Source organism: Filicampus tigris, chromosome 17, assembly GCF_054856515.1.
Source record: "Filicampus tigris isolate MCC_2025a chromosome 17, RoL_Ftig_1.0, whole genome shotgun sequence".
NCBI lineage: Eukaryota > Metazoa > Chordata > Actinopteri > Syngnathiformes > Syngnathidae > Filicampus > Filicampus tigris.
This window is the reverse complement of record NC_141233.1, coordinates 10,275,360-10,292,701: the sequence shown is the minus strand read 5'-3', so window position 1 is coordinate 10,292,701 and position 17,342 is coordinate 10,275,360. Positions and strand designations below refer to the sequence as shown.

Here is a 17,342-nt window from a genome sequence, read left to right as displayed (position 1 = left end):
GTGTTGCATGAACAGATGAAGCCTGCTCAGATTAGGGGTTAAACACCTTCTAAAACAACCAGAACAGTCCAGCTGCGATCCAGTAAATGCCCTGCCCATGAAATGAACTGGATGAATAAGAATATTCACAGGCATATGAGAACATCCGGTTTGAACTTTGAAGCCTTGGTTACTGTGGTTTGATTTCTGTGGGCGATCCATGAATTAAAGCTGCTGAAAATGTAGCTGTTCAGTTCCTTATTAAAGAAAAACAAACTGTACTTAGAAAGAACTGAAACAGTTGAACATGGGCATTCAAAGTTTAGAGGCGGTCAAATGTTAAAGTGCATTTTATGCTCATTCCTAAAAAACGAATATCCGTACATTTCTTGCGCTCTGTAGGTGTTCTGTGCTATTCAACTGCTTCTGTTGGTTTTTCTCTAAATGCAAAATGTCCTCATGATGTACTTGTGGGAATGGGAGAGCGCTCTGTTTATTTTGGAATTATTCATAATGCCAAAGTGGGCTATGACGCATTTGTGAGGTATGTGCAATAGCAATATCTTTTTTTCTTCTTCAAGAAACCATGCAGCAGCTTAAGTGGACACTCAACTTTTTTTTTTCTTTTAAATGTTTGGTTTTGTCTTATTTTTTTGTGTGATGCCACCACAGAGTGGTCTCCATAATTGCAAGAGGTAAAATTTGATGATTACCACAGATCCAGAAATGGAAATGATTGCAATAAAGTAAAGTGTCTGGCAGCTTAGTACAATATACACAGCCGTTTAATTTCTATTGCGCTTGGCCTCATTTGGGCTGCGGCCGAGAACCATTCCCAGCTGGTACAGTACAGCATGGACTAGTTGCGAGCCAATAGCAGGACACATGCAGAAAACCGACCATTGACACTTACATTCATATAGACAATTTAGAGTCTCATGTACATGTATACACTTGTATGACAAAATGCTATAATGTTATTTTGAATATTGCCTGAGTTGCACTTCAATTTTATTATAAAAAATGTCCAGTGGGGTCCTCAGTTTACAATGGAGATCCGTTCCGACAGCGTGACGAAAACCTAGACAAATGGTTAAATAATTACAGGAAAACAGATATGTGAAAAATACATCGAGGACATAAACCAATGAAAAACAATCCGTGGTAAGAGAGTATGCTTTCTTGCAATCTGGTGTCGTATTGTGTTGCATTTTTAACCTCAAAATGAGAGTCAATTTCAGGGGAAGAGAGTGTGAAATAGTGTGCATTAAATCTCATTGTGGGTATAAGAATCATTCAGTCCGATGCAATGACCTCACGTGTAAGTGTCGACCAGTATAAACTACTTCGCTGGCACCACACATATCAAAGCAGCAATATCACTTTAATCAGTCTTTCGTTTATTGACATTATACCACTTGTACACCTTTAAAGACTGCTTTGACATGAATGACACGTGGCACGTCGAAGCATACAAAACTGTGCATTCTAAAATAACCATTGAGGAACCAAAGGATGCAATGAGATCTTTGAGAGGCTTGTCCGAGGATACCAATTGAGTCGTAATGATATTAACTATCTTTGAGTCTTAAAATGGGTGTTTGTGCAAAGTGGATTTTTGTCTTGGCGAAAAGCATCCCAAAAGAGCCTCTTCCACGCTGTGTGAAATCGCAGAGGAAGATGGGTGATGTCTTGCGTGCAAGTGAAGTGTCCATGGATGCACATGATAACAACTACGACACGGTGACATGTGGCGCCACCTGCTGGCTCCAAATTTAGCCTTCTTTTGCTGCTGATTTCAGTCCCGTTTAAATAGAGGCAGGTCCCAAATGGACTGTCACCCTTCTGCGGTGTGTTCTCATGGCTCCATCACAAGAAGAAAGAAGAAACGAGCTACACACTACACTCCAGCCTGAAGATCGTCCCGTTGGAATGTAGTGACAGTTATTGGATGGTAAAAGGAAAAAGAAAAAAAAGACACTCTTGGTTTCCATTGTAAACTCCTGTGACCGTAATTGGTGCAATTAGGTAATAATGACACTTAATCACAGACAGCGGCGTGCCGTGGTTTCAAACCTGGATGAAATGCGCTCACTAGAAGACAGAGATGAGCGCAAAGACACCGTAGAGTAGCGCGCAGGGGTAGGCGACCAGCAGCTGCTGCCCGTCCATGGCCAACGCAGAGATGAAGATCTTCGACGCCGACAGGCTGCACCAGCCGATGATGGCTGCCGTGAGGATGATCCCCATCAGGCCCCTGGAGGGGACGGCCAGAGAGAGACGGTGCTCAAGGGACAAATCACTCCTGGTTTAAAACATAAAACGAAAGCATGCTCACTGTAATGAGAAGAGGACTCCGAAGCTGGACAGGACGATCATGGGGAGGAGGCAGTAACCCAACACGCTGGCCACGCAGCCGAACGACACGCCCGTCATGCTCATGAGGTTGAGCAGGCAGTACATGCCGAGGCAGCCAATTGCACTGATTCCGTACACGTAGCCAAACTGGATTTTACCGGCCTGTGGATGGAGGGACAGAATTTAAAAATATATCTTAAAAACGCATTATTACAGAGATGTTCATTGAGTCGCCATAAATAGCTGCAGCCAGTTATTCACAAAATGTTAACTAAGTACAGTTTATTTAAATTCAACTTTTGTATTCAACATATCTGCACTTAATCTTAAAAACCTTTTAAAACATCTATTGAAGTCCCATTTATATGTGACTTTTTGTGCAATACTTTATCATCGAATCATAATGTATTTTTTTTTTCTATCTATACTTTGCAGTTTGAATGTTCAAGCTGTGTATACTTTGCTCTCAATTTTTGGATAATGAACACTTACAATTGACACCGGAAAAGAGCCGAAAATTTCAGGTCTGATCAAAAGCCCGAGAAAAATACACAAGGTAGCCACATGCTACTCTTGAGGCGAATGCAAATTCAATCCCACGCTCATGTTGTGACTTACCAAGAGAAGTGTTGCACCGAATGCCAAGCAGAAGACCATGGGGCCAGCCAGGTCTGTCTCGTTCATAATACTGCCATCAGCCACCTTCAGAGGATGGAGGACCGTCAGAGTCTTCTGCCAGATGTGGTCAAAGTTGATGCCTAATTCTACAACAGAGACAATAAAATCAATCATGGAAGAATTCTCCCAAGGAGGGTGATAGCTACCACGTTTGTTGCTACCTTCTAGTAGTGGGGGCTCATCATCAAAACTGCTACTGTACATGGACTGTGATGAGGACGGGGTGTACGTCTGCGTGGGCTGGAAGATTTGTCCTGTGTATGGCTGTTGGGGCTGCATCATCCCTGGGGCTGGGTAGCCCATTTGCTGGGAATAGTCATATTGACTATATTGCCTGTAGAACAGAAAATAAAAACACTCAACAACAACAAAAGTACGCAAGTGAACAGCGCCAGTGGAGGAAAGAAGTTCATGGCCTTTCACATATCAATACTTTTGGTCTGTTATTCTTTTATTTTTTTATTTTTATTTTACAAATTGACCAATCCAAAGTGTTGAAAATGGCTTGCTCTCTTTTTGACAAAGCACTGTTAATGGCTCAACAAACACATCAGTTTTTTGTTTGTTTGTTTTTTCTTTCCTGAAAAGTAATGATTTTGGTCATGCATGCATGCCCAATGGCAGCGATAATATATTAATATATTGTCATTCGGGGAGGTAACAGGAACAACTCTCTTCTGCATTGTCGGCCACATACTTGTTGTATTGATTTTCATTGTTGTGTCCATAGCCAGCCTGGTTTTGGTCATCTACGCTGTAGCTCGACTGGTAGAAGTCCGTGTTGAAATTGTCAAACCCAGACATCTCTCACTGTCAAAGAAAACAAAACATTTTCACTACAGATAATTTCTCCCTCTGTAATCACAATTGACACACAAGTTACATTGTCTGCACACATTTTTTTTTATCCAAAGAGATTCTGCAAAGGTGTACCACTGCCTCTTGCCTGAAAGCAGCGACCCTCGTTAAGATAAGCGGTTTAGAAGGGTTAGTATGCGCGTACCCCGCCAAGTTGTCGAGGAAAAATTATTCACCCTGCTCTGATTACGGCTTTAAAAAATTAAATTAAGAAAAAAAATCTGTGTTGTGATAGTGATACTTCGTGCAAATGCTCCACGTAGTGTTTGAATCTAGAAAAAAAAGTATCATCTAGCGAAGAACAGCCGTAATACTATTTACATTAACACCAGCATTATTGACAGTTTGTGAAGCCAGCTGTTAGCAACAAAAGCTAACTGTTGAGCTAGCATTTTTCTACTCACAGCCTATTGTATCTATTACCGTGATTAATGTATACTGCACTGCCGCATTTGCCCCCCGGTTATTGCCCGTTGTAACCAAAACAAGAAAATGTACAGTATATGTTTACGTTCTAGTACTCCGTACCGTTAACTTAGCTAGGAGTTGTTCCCCTTTGTGCGCGCTGTAACAGTCGGGCGAGCAAGCTCTTCCGGTGCTAAACAACGACGCCAAATGTATACTTCAGTCTGACTAATTTGTGCAAATTGTATTATTTCTGGAGTCCACAAATAAACGCCTACCCTCGGAGTTTGACAATCCACTCGGGGAGCTGCCAATTCTGGAGCGGCTGCTACGTGTCAGGAGGAAAGGGACATCTTCCGGGATGGAACGTCACACACCGGAAAGAGTCTAGTAGTCCTTTGCAGAAACTGTAGCGACATGCAGGGGTTACATTTAGTATTGCACAATATTATTTGAAACCAATAGATTATTCACAAGAGGATAATAATAATAATAATAATAATAAGAATAAGAATACGAATACAAATGATACTGATATATAATAATAATACTAAATATACTGATTATTACTATCATTAATTATTATTCTTCTTCTTCTTCTTCTTCTTCTTCTTCTTATTATTATTATTATTATTATTATTATTATTATCCATCCATTATCTATAACGCTTTTCCTCACAAGGGTTATAACATCACAACATTACATTGCGGTGATTTCCAATTTTGTGGCTGATATGGACCAAGATCATTCATCTCTCGGGTCGCCTTCTAACCATCAGCCAGCAACTGCTAGTAAGGGGCCCTGTGTGTTGTCATTAGTGTCAAAAGCACTTGTGTCATTGATATGGGTCAATAACAGACGTCTCTTGCGGGGCCCTTTAGCTCAGGGCAACAGACGTCTCTTGCGAGGCCCTTTAGCTCAGGGCCCTAGGTGATTGCCTGTGTCTCGGGATGGTCGGCTTTCAGGGAAATGTCAGAATGAACGTGAAATGCACTCTAATCTTCACAGGTGACCTTCTTTAAACTTTTTAATAATCAATTTTTTTCAATGTTTCAGCAGTTTTTGCACAGCTTGCCGTTCTCCAACAATAAGCATGTACAGTATATTCTGACTATAGCTCACTCAATCCTCTTTGAGTGAGGAGCAATGGTGGCATCAAATGTTAACTGGTAATACATAGAAGATGGGAGTGGGGGGTGATTTACAGGACACATTCTGAGCTTACGGCAAGGGGGAAAAGTAGTCTTTTTTTTTCACCGGGAAGTTGAGGAGATGATCAATCACACTTCTTGCACAGAACAGCACTGCTACCAAACACTGCGGGCTGGGCCGGCTCTTTGATGGTAGCACGTGATGATGTGCTCCTCTCAGAATGCCATAGGATGGGAAGGAATGGAAGAAATAGCATACAGCACAGAAAAGTGACAAAACCACAAGTGGGATGTTATGTAAATTACAGTTCTAGTAGAAACAATAAAATTATGTATTTTTAAATGATATCCATTAGTGGACATACCAGTAGAATGTAGGGGAACAATGCGTTTTAACTCATTCCGTACCAGGCATTTTCAGACCCTCTTTTACCCTAATGTTTGAAAAAAAAACCCATAAATAAGTGCCTGGGATTTAATGGCTGGACTGTAAAAAGTTAGTTGATGGTTAATTGCGTTTATTTGGGATTAATCAGAGAAACCAAATAACGATGGCAGCTGTAAGATAACTCACATTTAATATGAGCTTGGATGTGATTGGTTAATTGTGAACACAGCCACATCCCCGTTTATAAGAGCATGTGCACATTTGTGCAACCACATTATCTCAGTTGTTTATTTTTAATTCCCCTCTTGAAAATATTAATTAAAAAAATTCAAATGAGTTGTATGTTCTAGGCTGAATAAATAGTGGAAAAAGTTTTTAAATGATTCGTATTGGTTTCTTTTGTGTTTTATAATCACAAAACTAGGCTTTGAACAGGGGTGTGTAGACTTTTTATGTACTGCGTGTACATCTATGATGTTTACTACATATAATAGAGAGCTATATATTACACTGTAGTATATACAGTATTGCATAGTGCAAACTTGCAAGAAGTTAAAGTGTTAATGGGTAATGAAGTATCATTATTAATATTTTAATCTACAAACATTGCAGTGCAGTGATCAAAAATGTTATTTTTCAATTGCAATATTATTTGCATGTTAATCCATGCATGCACTGATACCATACTTCAGCCCTAAATTCACTTTTTTCATGGACAACGGGTAGGAGAAAAAGACAGTCTAGTGCCATATGCAGAATTTTCTCACACTTTGAATCATCTCTCCACTTGAGGAGCGCGCCTTACATCTTCCTAATACACTTAATGAAAACAAAATTGAAAAGAGCTGCAGAGGGTAATTGAATTTAGGGCAGCGCACACGCTCATAATTGCCTTCTTTTGTGGCGTCGCTGCTGTAATCCCGCCGCCATTGCCTGACTGCATGAATAGATTTAAATATTGAATTTCTTTTATTGCAGCAAGCCCTCATTTCCAACCATGCCCTGTATGTATCCTCAATTAAGATTTCTCTCTCCGCCTACCCCGGATCAAGTGGTGACGAATTAAACTGTTTTATGTTAAATGCAGATTATTCATTTTGCAGTTTGTGTATAAACTACAAATACATTCACACAAGAGAGACGCAATGAAACGGGGAGCCAGCGGGCATGTCTGCTCGTATTTCTTGAGAACATTTACACTCAACTAATTACATTCTCCATCACAGTTTCATAGCGCTGCTACACAGCTCATAATTTAGTCGGCATCATCTGGTACCTGCTGGGTTCTGTTCACTGGGCACCCAAGCAGAACCAGCGCTAAAAATAATTAGCCACCCTTCCACTCCCACCCAAGTCTTAAAAGTGCTTCTTGTTAATAGATCGTCACATACAGTATAATGCCCAGATGCCTCACATACTGTCTACTCTATGAGTTCTGATTAGTTGATTAGTATTGAGGAAATCGTTAATGTATGATAGAATAAAAACAAGGCCTCCAGGTAAACTTCAATGCAAAAAAACATGAATGCGAATTCACTGTACACACAGCGGCTTATTTGGCTCTTTCAACATGCCTTCGTTTTGTCTCAGTGATTTAAAAAAACAACAACGTTTTTTTAACGGCCATAATGAAAGGAAAGTCGATGATGATTCCATATGTCGGCATCTTGAGGATTGGCATGGATAGCGTTTCTGTAGTATCGGATCAACATCTTGAAATTACAATCCTGCTGATCAATTGGGATTGATTTGGGCCTCAACAGCTATTCCATGGCTAATTAGCTTGCATAAAGAACTGTTTATACAGTACTTACTGTACCTGGTGTTGCAAAAGTACTCAGTGGCCACTACGTTAGAGCCACAACAGACATTCTTCTTCATCCAAATTTTTGATTGACGGTCAGACAATTAGAAAGTCGTATTATAAAACAATTCACTGCAAACCATAACCAGATTTAAGTAAAATTGAAAATGTCATCCAACCCTTTTCTGTGAGTTTAAGCACCAGCGCAAAGTGGCGCAGTTAGAAATGGCCGTTTGCGCCATTGCGGGGCTGAACACAGCCGACTTGATTCAAAGCGACTCTTTCCATTCCTTTAAAATCAGTGTAGGAGAGGTGAGCGTTCTGCGTGGCACAAGCTGAAGTTAGTCCAGGAGATCGGTGCGCGCAAAGTACGTTTATAAGGAACTGGGGGAAGACCACTTGTAATTTTTTTTTTTTTTAATCAGGTAGCACGTGTACCTAATGTTGATGCCAGTTGTGTGCGCCATGTGAGAAGATGCCACATTGTCTCCTAATTGCGATACGGTCCTCGTCGGCTTGCACTATTTATTCCCGGCTCATTGTGGCTTTACGGGAATGAATCATGACAAGTCCTTTGAGAACATCTTTGCCCTCGTTACCTTCCTTTCACGAGGCAGCAGCGAAAAGAAGCAACGGCCGCATCTTTCTTTCACTCCGCGCTCGAGTGTCTTGAGGCACGGGAGCAATGCTGGATTATTTAACTTTGCCGTCAAAGACACGCACGAGTACGCACAAAAGGATCCATCCTTCAGGGAAGAGCTTGCATTCAGCCGTATAGCATGGATCTTCTAAACCATGTTTTATTTCACATGAGCTGTTCTTGGGATAACAAAGAGGAAAAAAGTAATCTACAGGACAAACAAAGACATTCAAACAACCTTGGACAATGTGCGAGTAAAGCTGATGAAAGCTCTTAGTGATGAGATCACTAACGACAGAAGTAAATGGAGACTCATAGCAAATTTAATTATGTACCTTCAAAATGCATCATGTCACACACTCACTCACTATCGCTCTCCTTGGCTTCGACACGCTGATGGAAATGAGCTTTTCGCTGCGAGAAGCTCTGAATTATCCCTCACACAAGTTTATGACTTCATTCTTGTAATAAATAATTAATTTGGAATAGTATGAAAAATATAAGTGACACAAAAAGGAAAAAAGGAGTCATAAAAGTACGAGTCATATTATGAGAATAATCTAATTATATGAGGATAAAACTGTCCCAAAAAAAATCATGATTGGATGACAACAAATGGTAATGGCCCATGAAAAATTCATAATTACACGAGGAAAGTGTTGGCCTTAGTATAATCAAAGCAATGGAAAGAAGCCAAAATTGTTGTAATATGATAAATACTGGTAATTTACAGGAATAAAATCATAACAGCATAAGAAAAAAGTTGTAATGTTACAAACAAAAAAAATGTAACTCAGAAGAAAAAAGTCAGTTCCTCAAGTTTTTTAAATTAATGTCATGAAAAAAGAGGAAGAAAGAACTCATACTACTATGAGATATTCATTTCCGGTAATACAATAAAAAAAAAGATATATTACCAAAAAAATGTCTTTTATGAAAATAATTTATACATTACATTACATCACAGAAAGTTAGCTTGTAGGAATATGAAAATAAACTTTTTTTTTCTGAGAGAAAATAATATTACAAAGCAACTTTTTGAGGAAAGCAATAGATTCATAGTAAAGTCATTTTTAATGAGAGTTCAAACTGTAAGGAAAAATTTGCATTAAGAGAGAAAAAAAAGAATAATCTCAAATTACTAGAAACTTCATTCTCATAACCATTAAAGTGGAACAAACAACAATACTAGAAAATAAAAATAGAACAACAACAAGAAATCAAGTGAATAAATTATTAGTATTTTTTTAATTCTGAGAATAAAAGTGTAATATTACAAGAACAAAGTCAATCGTATGAAGAAAAAAACTGTACTTTTATGACAATGAAAATGTTCGACAAGGATAAACCTACATGATGACTGAAGTTTGATAAGCAACGAAAATCAATAAACACCATCATCATCATTCATCACTAGTACTGAATGTGCTAAATATGTAAACACTGCACTTTAATCTATCATACTAAGATAAATCATATTTGCAAATATTGAATTTGTGATCCGGCTTGTGTGTTATTCTGCCTGACGTCCTAATCGTGTACTAGTATACAGTCCAGTTTGTATTTTTTGGTATACAAGAGCGAAAGAAGATGTAGCACACGACACACATGCGCACACTAGCGTGCAGTGCAGAGCTGAACAACACGACTAGGGTTGCTTTCCACAGAGGTCCCATGTGGCCTTGCCTCTCAGGTACAATGGAGAATGGCTGCTTAGCAACATCCCATCTTTTCGTTTTGCCAAATCAACAGGGTCAACATCCCTTTAGGCTTCTTCCACTACACTGCCAGGCTGGTATTGCCAAATGTAACATGGGCCAGAGGGGCGTCAAGTTAATAAATTCACCTGTTGTGTTTGGGTCACGTTCTCTGTGATCATAACTCCCACTGAAATGCGCAGTATAGACTTTAATTTTCTTGATATTCAAATTAGATTGAGCTTGGCTCTGCTTCACAATGTTTTCTTTTTTCCTCATGGCACTGAAGTGCGTACAGGGCACAAAGAAAGTCATCAGACTCTTAAATGTGATGTGTGACTATACAACACAAGCATGCGATGCAATTAAAGCCATAAAATCGGCTTTAAATGCGGCTCACACAGCACTGACTTCATCCTTAATGTGCTTTTATAAAAGCATCCGGAGCTGCCATTAAATGCTTGTACAACGACCATTTTATTGAGTGTCGTATACTATTTTTTTTGGCGGGGTAAAATGACATGCAGCAGACGGGAAAGTAATGTCTCATTTACATTTTTGTTTCTTTATCAAATGAACACTCGAGACTTGTTCCTCCTCACTATGAATCTGTTAAATTCCGCACCAGCGCCACCACCTCCTCCATCCCAATGCTTCCACGACACCCACTACTTCATCCCGGCCAACTGCTTCCTGAGGCCCACATGCCGCAAATTGAATCAGGCGCCAGATACCGACCGACTGACTGAGTGAGTGACGAGTGTGCAAATGGACTTATTCCCGTGATGAAATAAGTGACAGGATATGAGAAAGTATGGCGGTTATTATCATCACTTTTCAACCATGTTAGATTGGCGTAAAAAAAAAAAAAAAGATTGAAGGAGTGTGAACAATTGATTTTTGATTTAGCAACACAGCTCTCTGCATGACACTGCATTTGTATGCCACTGTAAACCACAAATGCTTTGGTAATTGCTCTCTGACAGAGTCAATCAAAAGTGAACATTACTGAGAAAGTCTAAAGTTTCTTTTTGAAACTGTACCATGTAACAAGTGTTTGGAAATCCATCCATTTAATGTCTGGAGGGCATGTCCAAAGTGGGGTTATGGGTCAGCTGATTTTGGGCAGCGCACACCTTGGACTGGACACGAGCCAATTGCAGTGCACATATTTACAAACAACCATCAACACACATTCAAACCAAGGTTTTCAGAATTAATGAAAAAAAAAACGAATTAAAACTAAAATGGAAAAAACTTTTTCGTTAACTAAATTAAATCAAAATGAGAATGCAATCACAACAAAAATGTCCTTCGTCTTTGTCAATTAATTTCATACATAACATTTCGGGGTTTATTTTTATTATATTCATTACAGAAGAAAGACGTTCAAAGAGTTGTTTGGGAATTGTAGTTTACTTTATTATTATTTTTTTTTTAATTGTGCATTCCACAAATAAGATGTATAAAAAAAACTAAAACTAAGACTAAGGCTAAATGAGACAAAAACAATAAAACTAACTGAATTAAAAAAATTAAAGTCACAATGACATAAAACTAATGAGCTGTATAATGAGAAATCAGATTCACACCTATGGAAAATGATTTGTTTGGACGCAGCAGTACCTGGAGAAAATGAACGCAAGCAAAAGGATGACATTCAAACTCCACACAGAAAAGCCAAGGTTCGAACCCAGACCCTAAGAACCGCTAGTACGAGGCATACTGTATATAAAATGGATGACTGGCACACAAACTCAGAAGGGTAATAAACATGTCGCAAATTGGTTCCGAGTTCACAAGTACGATTTTGCTTTGCACTTATGATGGATGTCAGCATTCAACGCTGATTGCTGAGGCGTATTCACAAAGTTGTTTGGTAAATAAAGATCCTCACTCAATTCAATTCCTCCATTTCTCTTCCGTGACATCAGTCTGATTATCTCGAGAGATGAAGCCGGAGGAAGTATGCTCCTCATTTCAATCAACGGCGACAAAGTGGAAAAAAAGACTCGAATAGTTGTTAAAGGATAGTTGTATCTGCGCCACAGCAAATGACGGCGCAGCTATTTGACGTGTGTCATGCAAGTCGACGTCCTTGTGATTCGTCCCGAAACGCACAAAGTAGTTTTCTGCCGGGGAGTGAAATAATAAATGATCTGATTTGCATCTTGCTCCAAAAAAAAAACGGCTGAATAATGCATGCTGTGCTTGGCGGAGTAAATATTTCACTACGTGGATTTGTCATGACAGTGATGTGAAATAATTGCATTGGGGTAAAACTGCACTGCATCACACTGATTTGTTTCTACTCAAATACAGGTTGTACAATTGACAATTAAATCCAAAAGTTGGGTTAGATGTTCCTTTATTTTTTTAAATAACGTTTAGCCTGTTATTGAAAAAAAAATGAAATGCATGGAGCCAATCCAAGCTGCCTTTGGGTGAAACTACACACTGACACTGACAAAGCAAATAAAGAGACAGACAACTTTTCACACCACCACCACTAGGAAATGTACATTATGTTTACAGTGGTTAAGTTATTCTTTTGTCTGTTTTTTTTTTTTTTTTACACTTTTTAACTTTTAAACTAAAAAAATAATAGGGATGTAAGAAACATGCTTGAAATTTTTGGTGGTTAAATTACATTTCTATACATTTGTATGACAGGTAAAATGAAACTGAATTAAATTGGGACCTGTACAGTTAATACAGATTTGTTGGAAACAGTTTGAAAGATTCCCATTATTCCCAAATGTAAAAAGTGAAAGTCAACTGCCTGAAATGGATCGTAGGTGTTGTATAAGTCGTATCCGCTTTGACTATAGTTTTCTTTTACACTTTTACGACTACTAAGAATGAGCATTGGTTTGATACAAAATATTCAGGTTTAGGCTTTTATGTGGCTTGAAGTGCCACGTTCTTTGCGGGCAGTACAATGATGGAGTGGCTTGCACGGCCGCATCAGAGCAGAGAGGTCCCGGGCTCAAATGACTTCCGTGTTGAGAGGTTTTGTCTGACTGGACTGCAAGAGCCCTGCTCCCCGTCCTTGAAAACAGTTTTGAAATCCAGACCAACTAGAGGTCGACCAGCATCCTGAACAAGATTGGCTGACCTCATTTAGCTACATGAGAGATACAAAGTGTTAGAAAGCATTCTCAGTACGAATCAACATAGTTCTACGCCACTTCAAACATATTCATCAACATATTGCTAAATAATTTGCGGGCATGCACTCTTTGCTGCTAAAGCAGATGCTGTGTAAGGGAGGGTGATGCGAGTTGGCAGGAATGGTATCGACCCGAACAGGTTTGTGGTGTGCTCTTTAAATAGCAGCAAGTGCAGTGCAGTGCAGCGCTGAGGCTCCATGTATTTATGATGAAGCTACTGACGTGGCCTACTTCTGGGTGATTGCTCAGGTCCAGGGCAGCTAAAGCACCTCCTCATCCTCCTCCTCTGTCTATTGTTCACTTTTGCTCCATTTTTTTTTTTTTAAGCACATTTCCAGAAAAGTCTCATTTGACTGATTACATAAATAAACTGTTTGCGATAAGAAGAGTCTTTCTACTAAATGAATGGTTACATTGTACAACCGTAATGTTATGTTTCATGTTGACACACACAAAAAAAAAAAAGTCATAACACGCACACTTTGATAACAGCATAATCTCATTCGGTTATCAGATCAAATACAAAATGTTGCTGTCCAGGCATGTACGCATTACGCGAGATTTTATTTTTAAAGGAAACGTGTGGAAAAGTTGCTTTTTCACCAGATAGCTGTTTCTCTGAGTGCATGCCCATCTATCAAGACTGAAACTAAACAGCCAATAAAATCCTTTTTTCCCCGGAAATGTGTCAGTAAACAAGCCATTCTGCACTCCAGCCTGACTATGATGTAACAGAGGGGGCAGTATGTAGTTAAATTATCCTATTTTTCTCTTTTCTATGAGTCTCAGGGTCTCCAAAAGTCTATCGCGAAATATAGTGACACAAGTACGACAGTAAGTTGGCAGCACTAAGTCGCCTTACTCCGTCTTATGTCCTAGCTCTGCCCCAGGCATGATAAGAGTAACCTGCGTTCACCAGAGAATAACAGAGACCTTTTATTAATACACCTTGGAACTTGTAAGAAAATGATATTGCACAATATGTCTTTTTTAATAAAAAGTATGTTTGTGTTGGAAAATTTGGAGATACCGTCCATGCTTTTTGGTGTACAGCAGCAAAACGCAGCTTTTAAATAAAAATACAAAATTATTGCTGTTTTACCCACGTGAAATATACAGAGAGAGAGAGAGAGAGAAAGAGAGATGCATTTCAATAAATTAGATTACTGTATAATAAAAACAAATAATTTATTTTAGCCGCTCTATTAAAAAATGAAACTATTATACAGATTTAAGGGCCAATCCCTATTTAATTTCTATATTAAAAATAAATTTGATAGTTTCTTATAAGATATTGTAATTTCTTGAGACGATGAATTTGGATTTTGTTCGCTGTAAGCTATAATCATGAAATCTATCTAAAAAGAACCATGTTTTATATCTCTCTGTGAGTTCTAAATCTGTATAATAAATTAGTGTCACTTTTGGAATTGAATGACTAAAGAAAAAAAATCCACTATATTCTAATGTATTGAGTTAAATCCATACATAGCGTACACTGGGCATTATTCTTATCTTTGGATCAGATTTTAATGTGCAGGAGTAGTTTATGGTTTGACCTGCCATGAGCAATTGACTTCAACGATCATTTAATTGCGTGTACTGACAAACAGGTGCAATTAAACATTAAACTTAATGCATCTTAACAGCTTTGAACACCACACAAGGGGAAACATTTTTTCATTTAAACACAGAAGGAGGCGCTGCTGCTCACTTTACAAAAGCAGAAACTCCTCAGCGCTTTTTTTCCATGCATGAAAATACTGTGCTGCTTTCTGGAGCCATTTTCTCCCATTATTTCGCTATAATGAGGATAGTAGTAAAGGGGGAAAAAAGCTTCTTCTTTTTTTGCATAGTGGCTTATTCTACAGTGGTAGTGACACACACACGCACACCCACAGACACACACGCGCGCACACACAGCCGAGAAGGAACTGAAGACGCCAACCTGCTCTGTGCAAGAGGGGCGGTGGGAGTGGAGATAGAGATGGGATGGGGGGCTGGTTCAGAACCGTGGACAGCTCTCTGGTCGAAGCACGCTGGCTTGCATTCCTCTCCTACACGGAACTGTGATTAGTATTTATTTTGTGAAAAAGACATTTTTCTTAAATGAGGCGGTGCAGTGATGCAATTGAGATATTAATTTGTTTTGCCTCCTCTTCATCCTCATCCAGAGCGAGTGAGCAGTACCTTTTGGACTCCTATCTGGACCTTAAGTTATATGAGGAGTTTCCATGTATGCTTCTGGACCGGTTTCTTACTACGGACATTTATTTATTTATTTACTTATTTATCTTATGCAACTGGATTCCTTTTTTATGTTCTGTTTGGGATGGCGCCCACAGAACCAGTTAACATGCTCTGTATAAGGCATATATAAGTGTTAGATTTTGGGGGGTTTTCAATTCAACTATGGATCGATGATAGGAGCATTCGCATGGAACTTTTGCCACACGTGTCATTTCCTTCACAACATTAGAATAGTGTAATATAAAACTGAGCGACGTTCTCGGGGCTTTTTCCAACACAATGGCGCTGAGCGGAAACTGCAGGACTAACCCCAAAGAGCAGGCGTCGGTCCAGAACAGTCTCCCCGACGTCCTGGAGCTCAATGTGGGCGGCCAGGTTTACTACACGCGCTACTGCACGCTGGTGAGCAGCCCGAGTTCTCTCCTCGCTAAGTTGTTCTCCAAAAAGGAAGCCTCCAACGACTTAGCCCGAGACCCGAAAGGTCGCTACTTCATCGACCGCGACGGTTTCCTTTTCCGCTACGTGTTGGACTATCTGCGGGACAAGCAGGTCGTCCTCCCGGACCACTTTCCGGAGAAAGGTCGGCTCCGGAAGGAAGCGGAGTACTTCCAGCTGCCCGACTTGGTGAAGCTTCTCAGCCCAGACGAGGTGAAGCAAAGCCCGGATGACTTGTTCCACAGCGACTACGAGGACGGCTCCCAGGGGAGCGAGCCGCGCCACTGCCCGCCGCCCTCGCTCGTCCCCGCGGACAGGAAGAGCGGCTTCGTCACGGTGGGCTACCGGGGGTCGTGCACCGTGGCCCGCGAAGCACAGAGCGACGCCAAGTTCCGCCGGGTGCCCCGCATCCTCATCTGCGGCCGAGTGGCCCTGGCCAAAGAGGTCTTCGGGGAGACACTGAACGAGAGCCGGGACCCAAACCGGACCCCGGATCGCTACACGTCCCGTTTCTATCTCAAGTTCCGGCACCTGGAGAGGGCCTTTGACATGCTGTCTGAGTGCGGCTTCCACATGGTGGCGTGCAACTCGTCAGTCACAGCCTCGTTTGTCAGCCAGCACACGGAGGACAAGATCTGGTCCAGCTACACAGAATACGTCTTCTACCGTAAGTCATCGACAAGAGGCGCGGGTGGTGGGTTGAGGCTGGTACTGTATAGTCCAACTGGTTGAACCTTGTGCTATTGTGGTCATTTGGGGTTGGAAGTGGTTCTGGTTCTGTATACCCATACTCAACTTTGTTACTTTTATATTGTACCTGATTATATGGTCTAACTCACAGGTGTCAAACTCAAGGCCCGCGGGCCCGATCTGACACGCCACATCATTTCATGTAGCCCGTAAAGGCAAATCATGTCGATTTCGTGTTTCTTGCAAATATTTACCTTTAACACCTTTAACAATATTGATATGACATATTGCTAGCATTTTTTGTTACCAATCCCTGTTTAAAATAAAAATGAACAATAGATGAACAACAATTATTTACCAGCTTCTGATTTCAAAACCGGGTTCTGTATAGTACAAGTTTGGTGCCTAATGCAAGTATTTCACTTCTAGCTTGGACCCAACTTGATCGTCTGATTGACCCTTTTGAGTGGATCTGGTTCTGTTGATTACAAGTATGGTTCTTTTGGCTTGACCCAATTGAGTTTCTGTTCATTCAAGTCACGTTATTTTGAGTTGGAGCTTTCTATATATCGTAACACAAGTTTTGTCCTGGTCCTGTACAATAGTTATTTGGAGTTGGATGTGGTGTGTATAGCCTGACAAACGTTTGGTTCTGTACTGCTAAGCACAATTTTAGTCCTTTCTGGTCGTACCTGGTTCTGCATAGGCAAAAATGTGTGCTCCTGTTTCTGTTTTAGCTCAGTAACAGTTCTTTTAGGTTGGACCTGGTTTATATTGTGGTCATTTGGAGTTGGAACTGGTCTGGACCACCATATGTTGGATGTGCTTCTATAGT

The 17,342-nt window shown here is 40.2% G+C and overlaps 2 protein-coding genes and 1 long non-coding RNA gene across 5 annotated transcripts in view; 1 reads left to right on the top strand and 2 right to left on the bottom strand.

Annotated features, from left to right (window-relative positions):
• Window positions 1–973: 973 nt before the first annotated feature.
• Window positions 974–5,552, bottom strand: yipf5 (Yip1 domain family, member 5). Of its 2 annotated transcripts, XM_086012415.1 has the most exons (8): window positions 5,537–5,552; window positions 4,557–4,685; window positions 3,713–3,825; window positions 3,177–3,349; window positions 2,956–3,101; window positions 2,318–2,499; window positions 2,056–2,236; window positions 974–1,891 (listed from the first exon to the last, which is right to left on the bottom strand). In XM_086012415.1, exons 3-7 carry the CDS (start codon window positions 3,817–3,819, stop codon window positions 2,074–2,076), a joined length of 771 nt encoding a protein of 256 aa, XP_085868541.1. In that variant the 5' UTR covers window positions 3,820–3,825; window positions 4,557–4,685; window positions 5,537–5,552; the 3' UTR covers window positions 974–1,891; window positions 2,056–2,073. The 2 variants fall into 2 exon arrangements, with proteins under 2 accessions (XP_085868541.1, XP_085868542.1); XM_086012416.1 differs by lacking the exons at window positions 4,557–4,685; window positions 5,537–5,552 and adding an exon at window positions 4,402–4,550.
• Window positions 5,553–10,049: 4,497 nt separating this feature from the next.
• Window positions 10,050–16,563, bottom strand: LOC147133323 (uncharacterized). Of its 2 annotated transcripts, XR_015081850.1 has the most exons (3): window positions 15,692–16,563; window positions 15,081–15,189; window positions 10,050–13,086 (listed from the first exon to the last, which is right to left on the bottom strand). It is a non-coding gene; the product is annotated as an uncharacterized LOC147133323 (long non-coding RNA). The 2 variants fall into 2 exon arrangements; XR_015081849.1 differs by lacking the exon at window positions 10,050–13,086 and having other exon boundaries at window positions 14,056–15,189.
• The window catches only part of kctd16b (potassium channel tetramerization domain containing 16b), a 62,335-nt gene continuing 60,113 nt past the window's right edge, over window positions 15,121–17,342 (top strand). The window contains exon 1 of the mRNA XM_086012414.1: window positions 15,121–16,484. Coding sequence (XP_085868540.1) covers window positions 15,662–16,484 — 823 coding nt within the window. The 5' untranslated portion in view covers window positions 15,121–15,661. The remainder of the gene's footprint in view (window positions 16,485–17,342) is intronic.

What these genes read in the sequence shown, in the direction of transcription:
- yipf5 (XM_086012415.1), bottom strand. Translation starts at nt 3,819, where the DNA reads ATGTCTGGGTTTGACAATTTCAACACGGACTTCTACCAGTCGAGCTAC. An exon ending in AATGAAAATCAATACAACAA is followed by an intron (nt 3,350 to 3,712) that starts GTATGTGGCCGA and finishes TCTGTTCTACAG; the next exon opens with GCAATATAGTCAATATGACT. An exon ending in GGAGTCCTCTTCTCATTACA is followed by an intron (nt 2,237 to 2,317) that starts GTGAGCATGCTT and finishes CGTCCCCTCCAG; the next exon opens with GGGCCTGATGGGGATCATCC.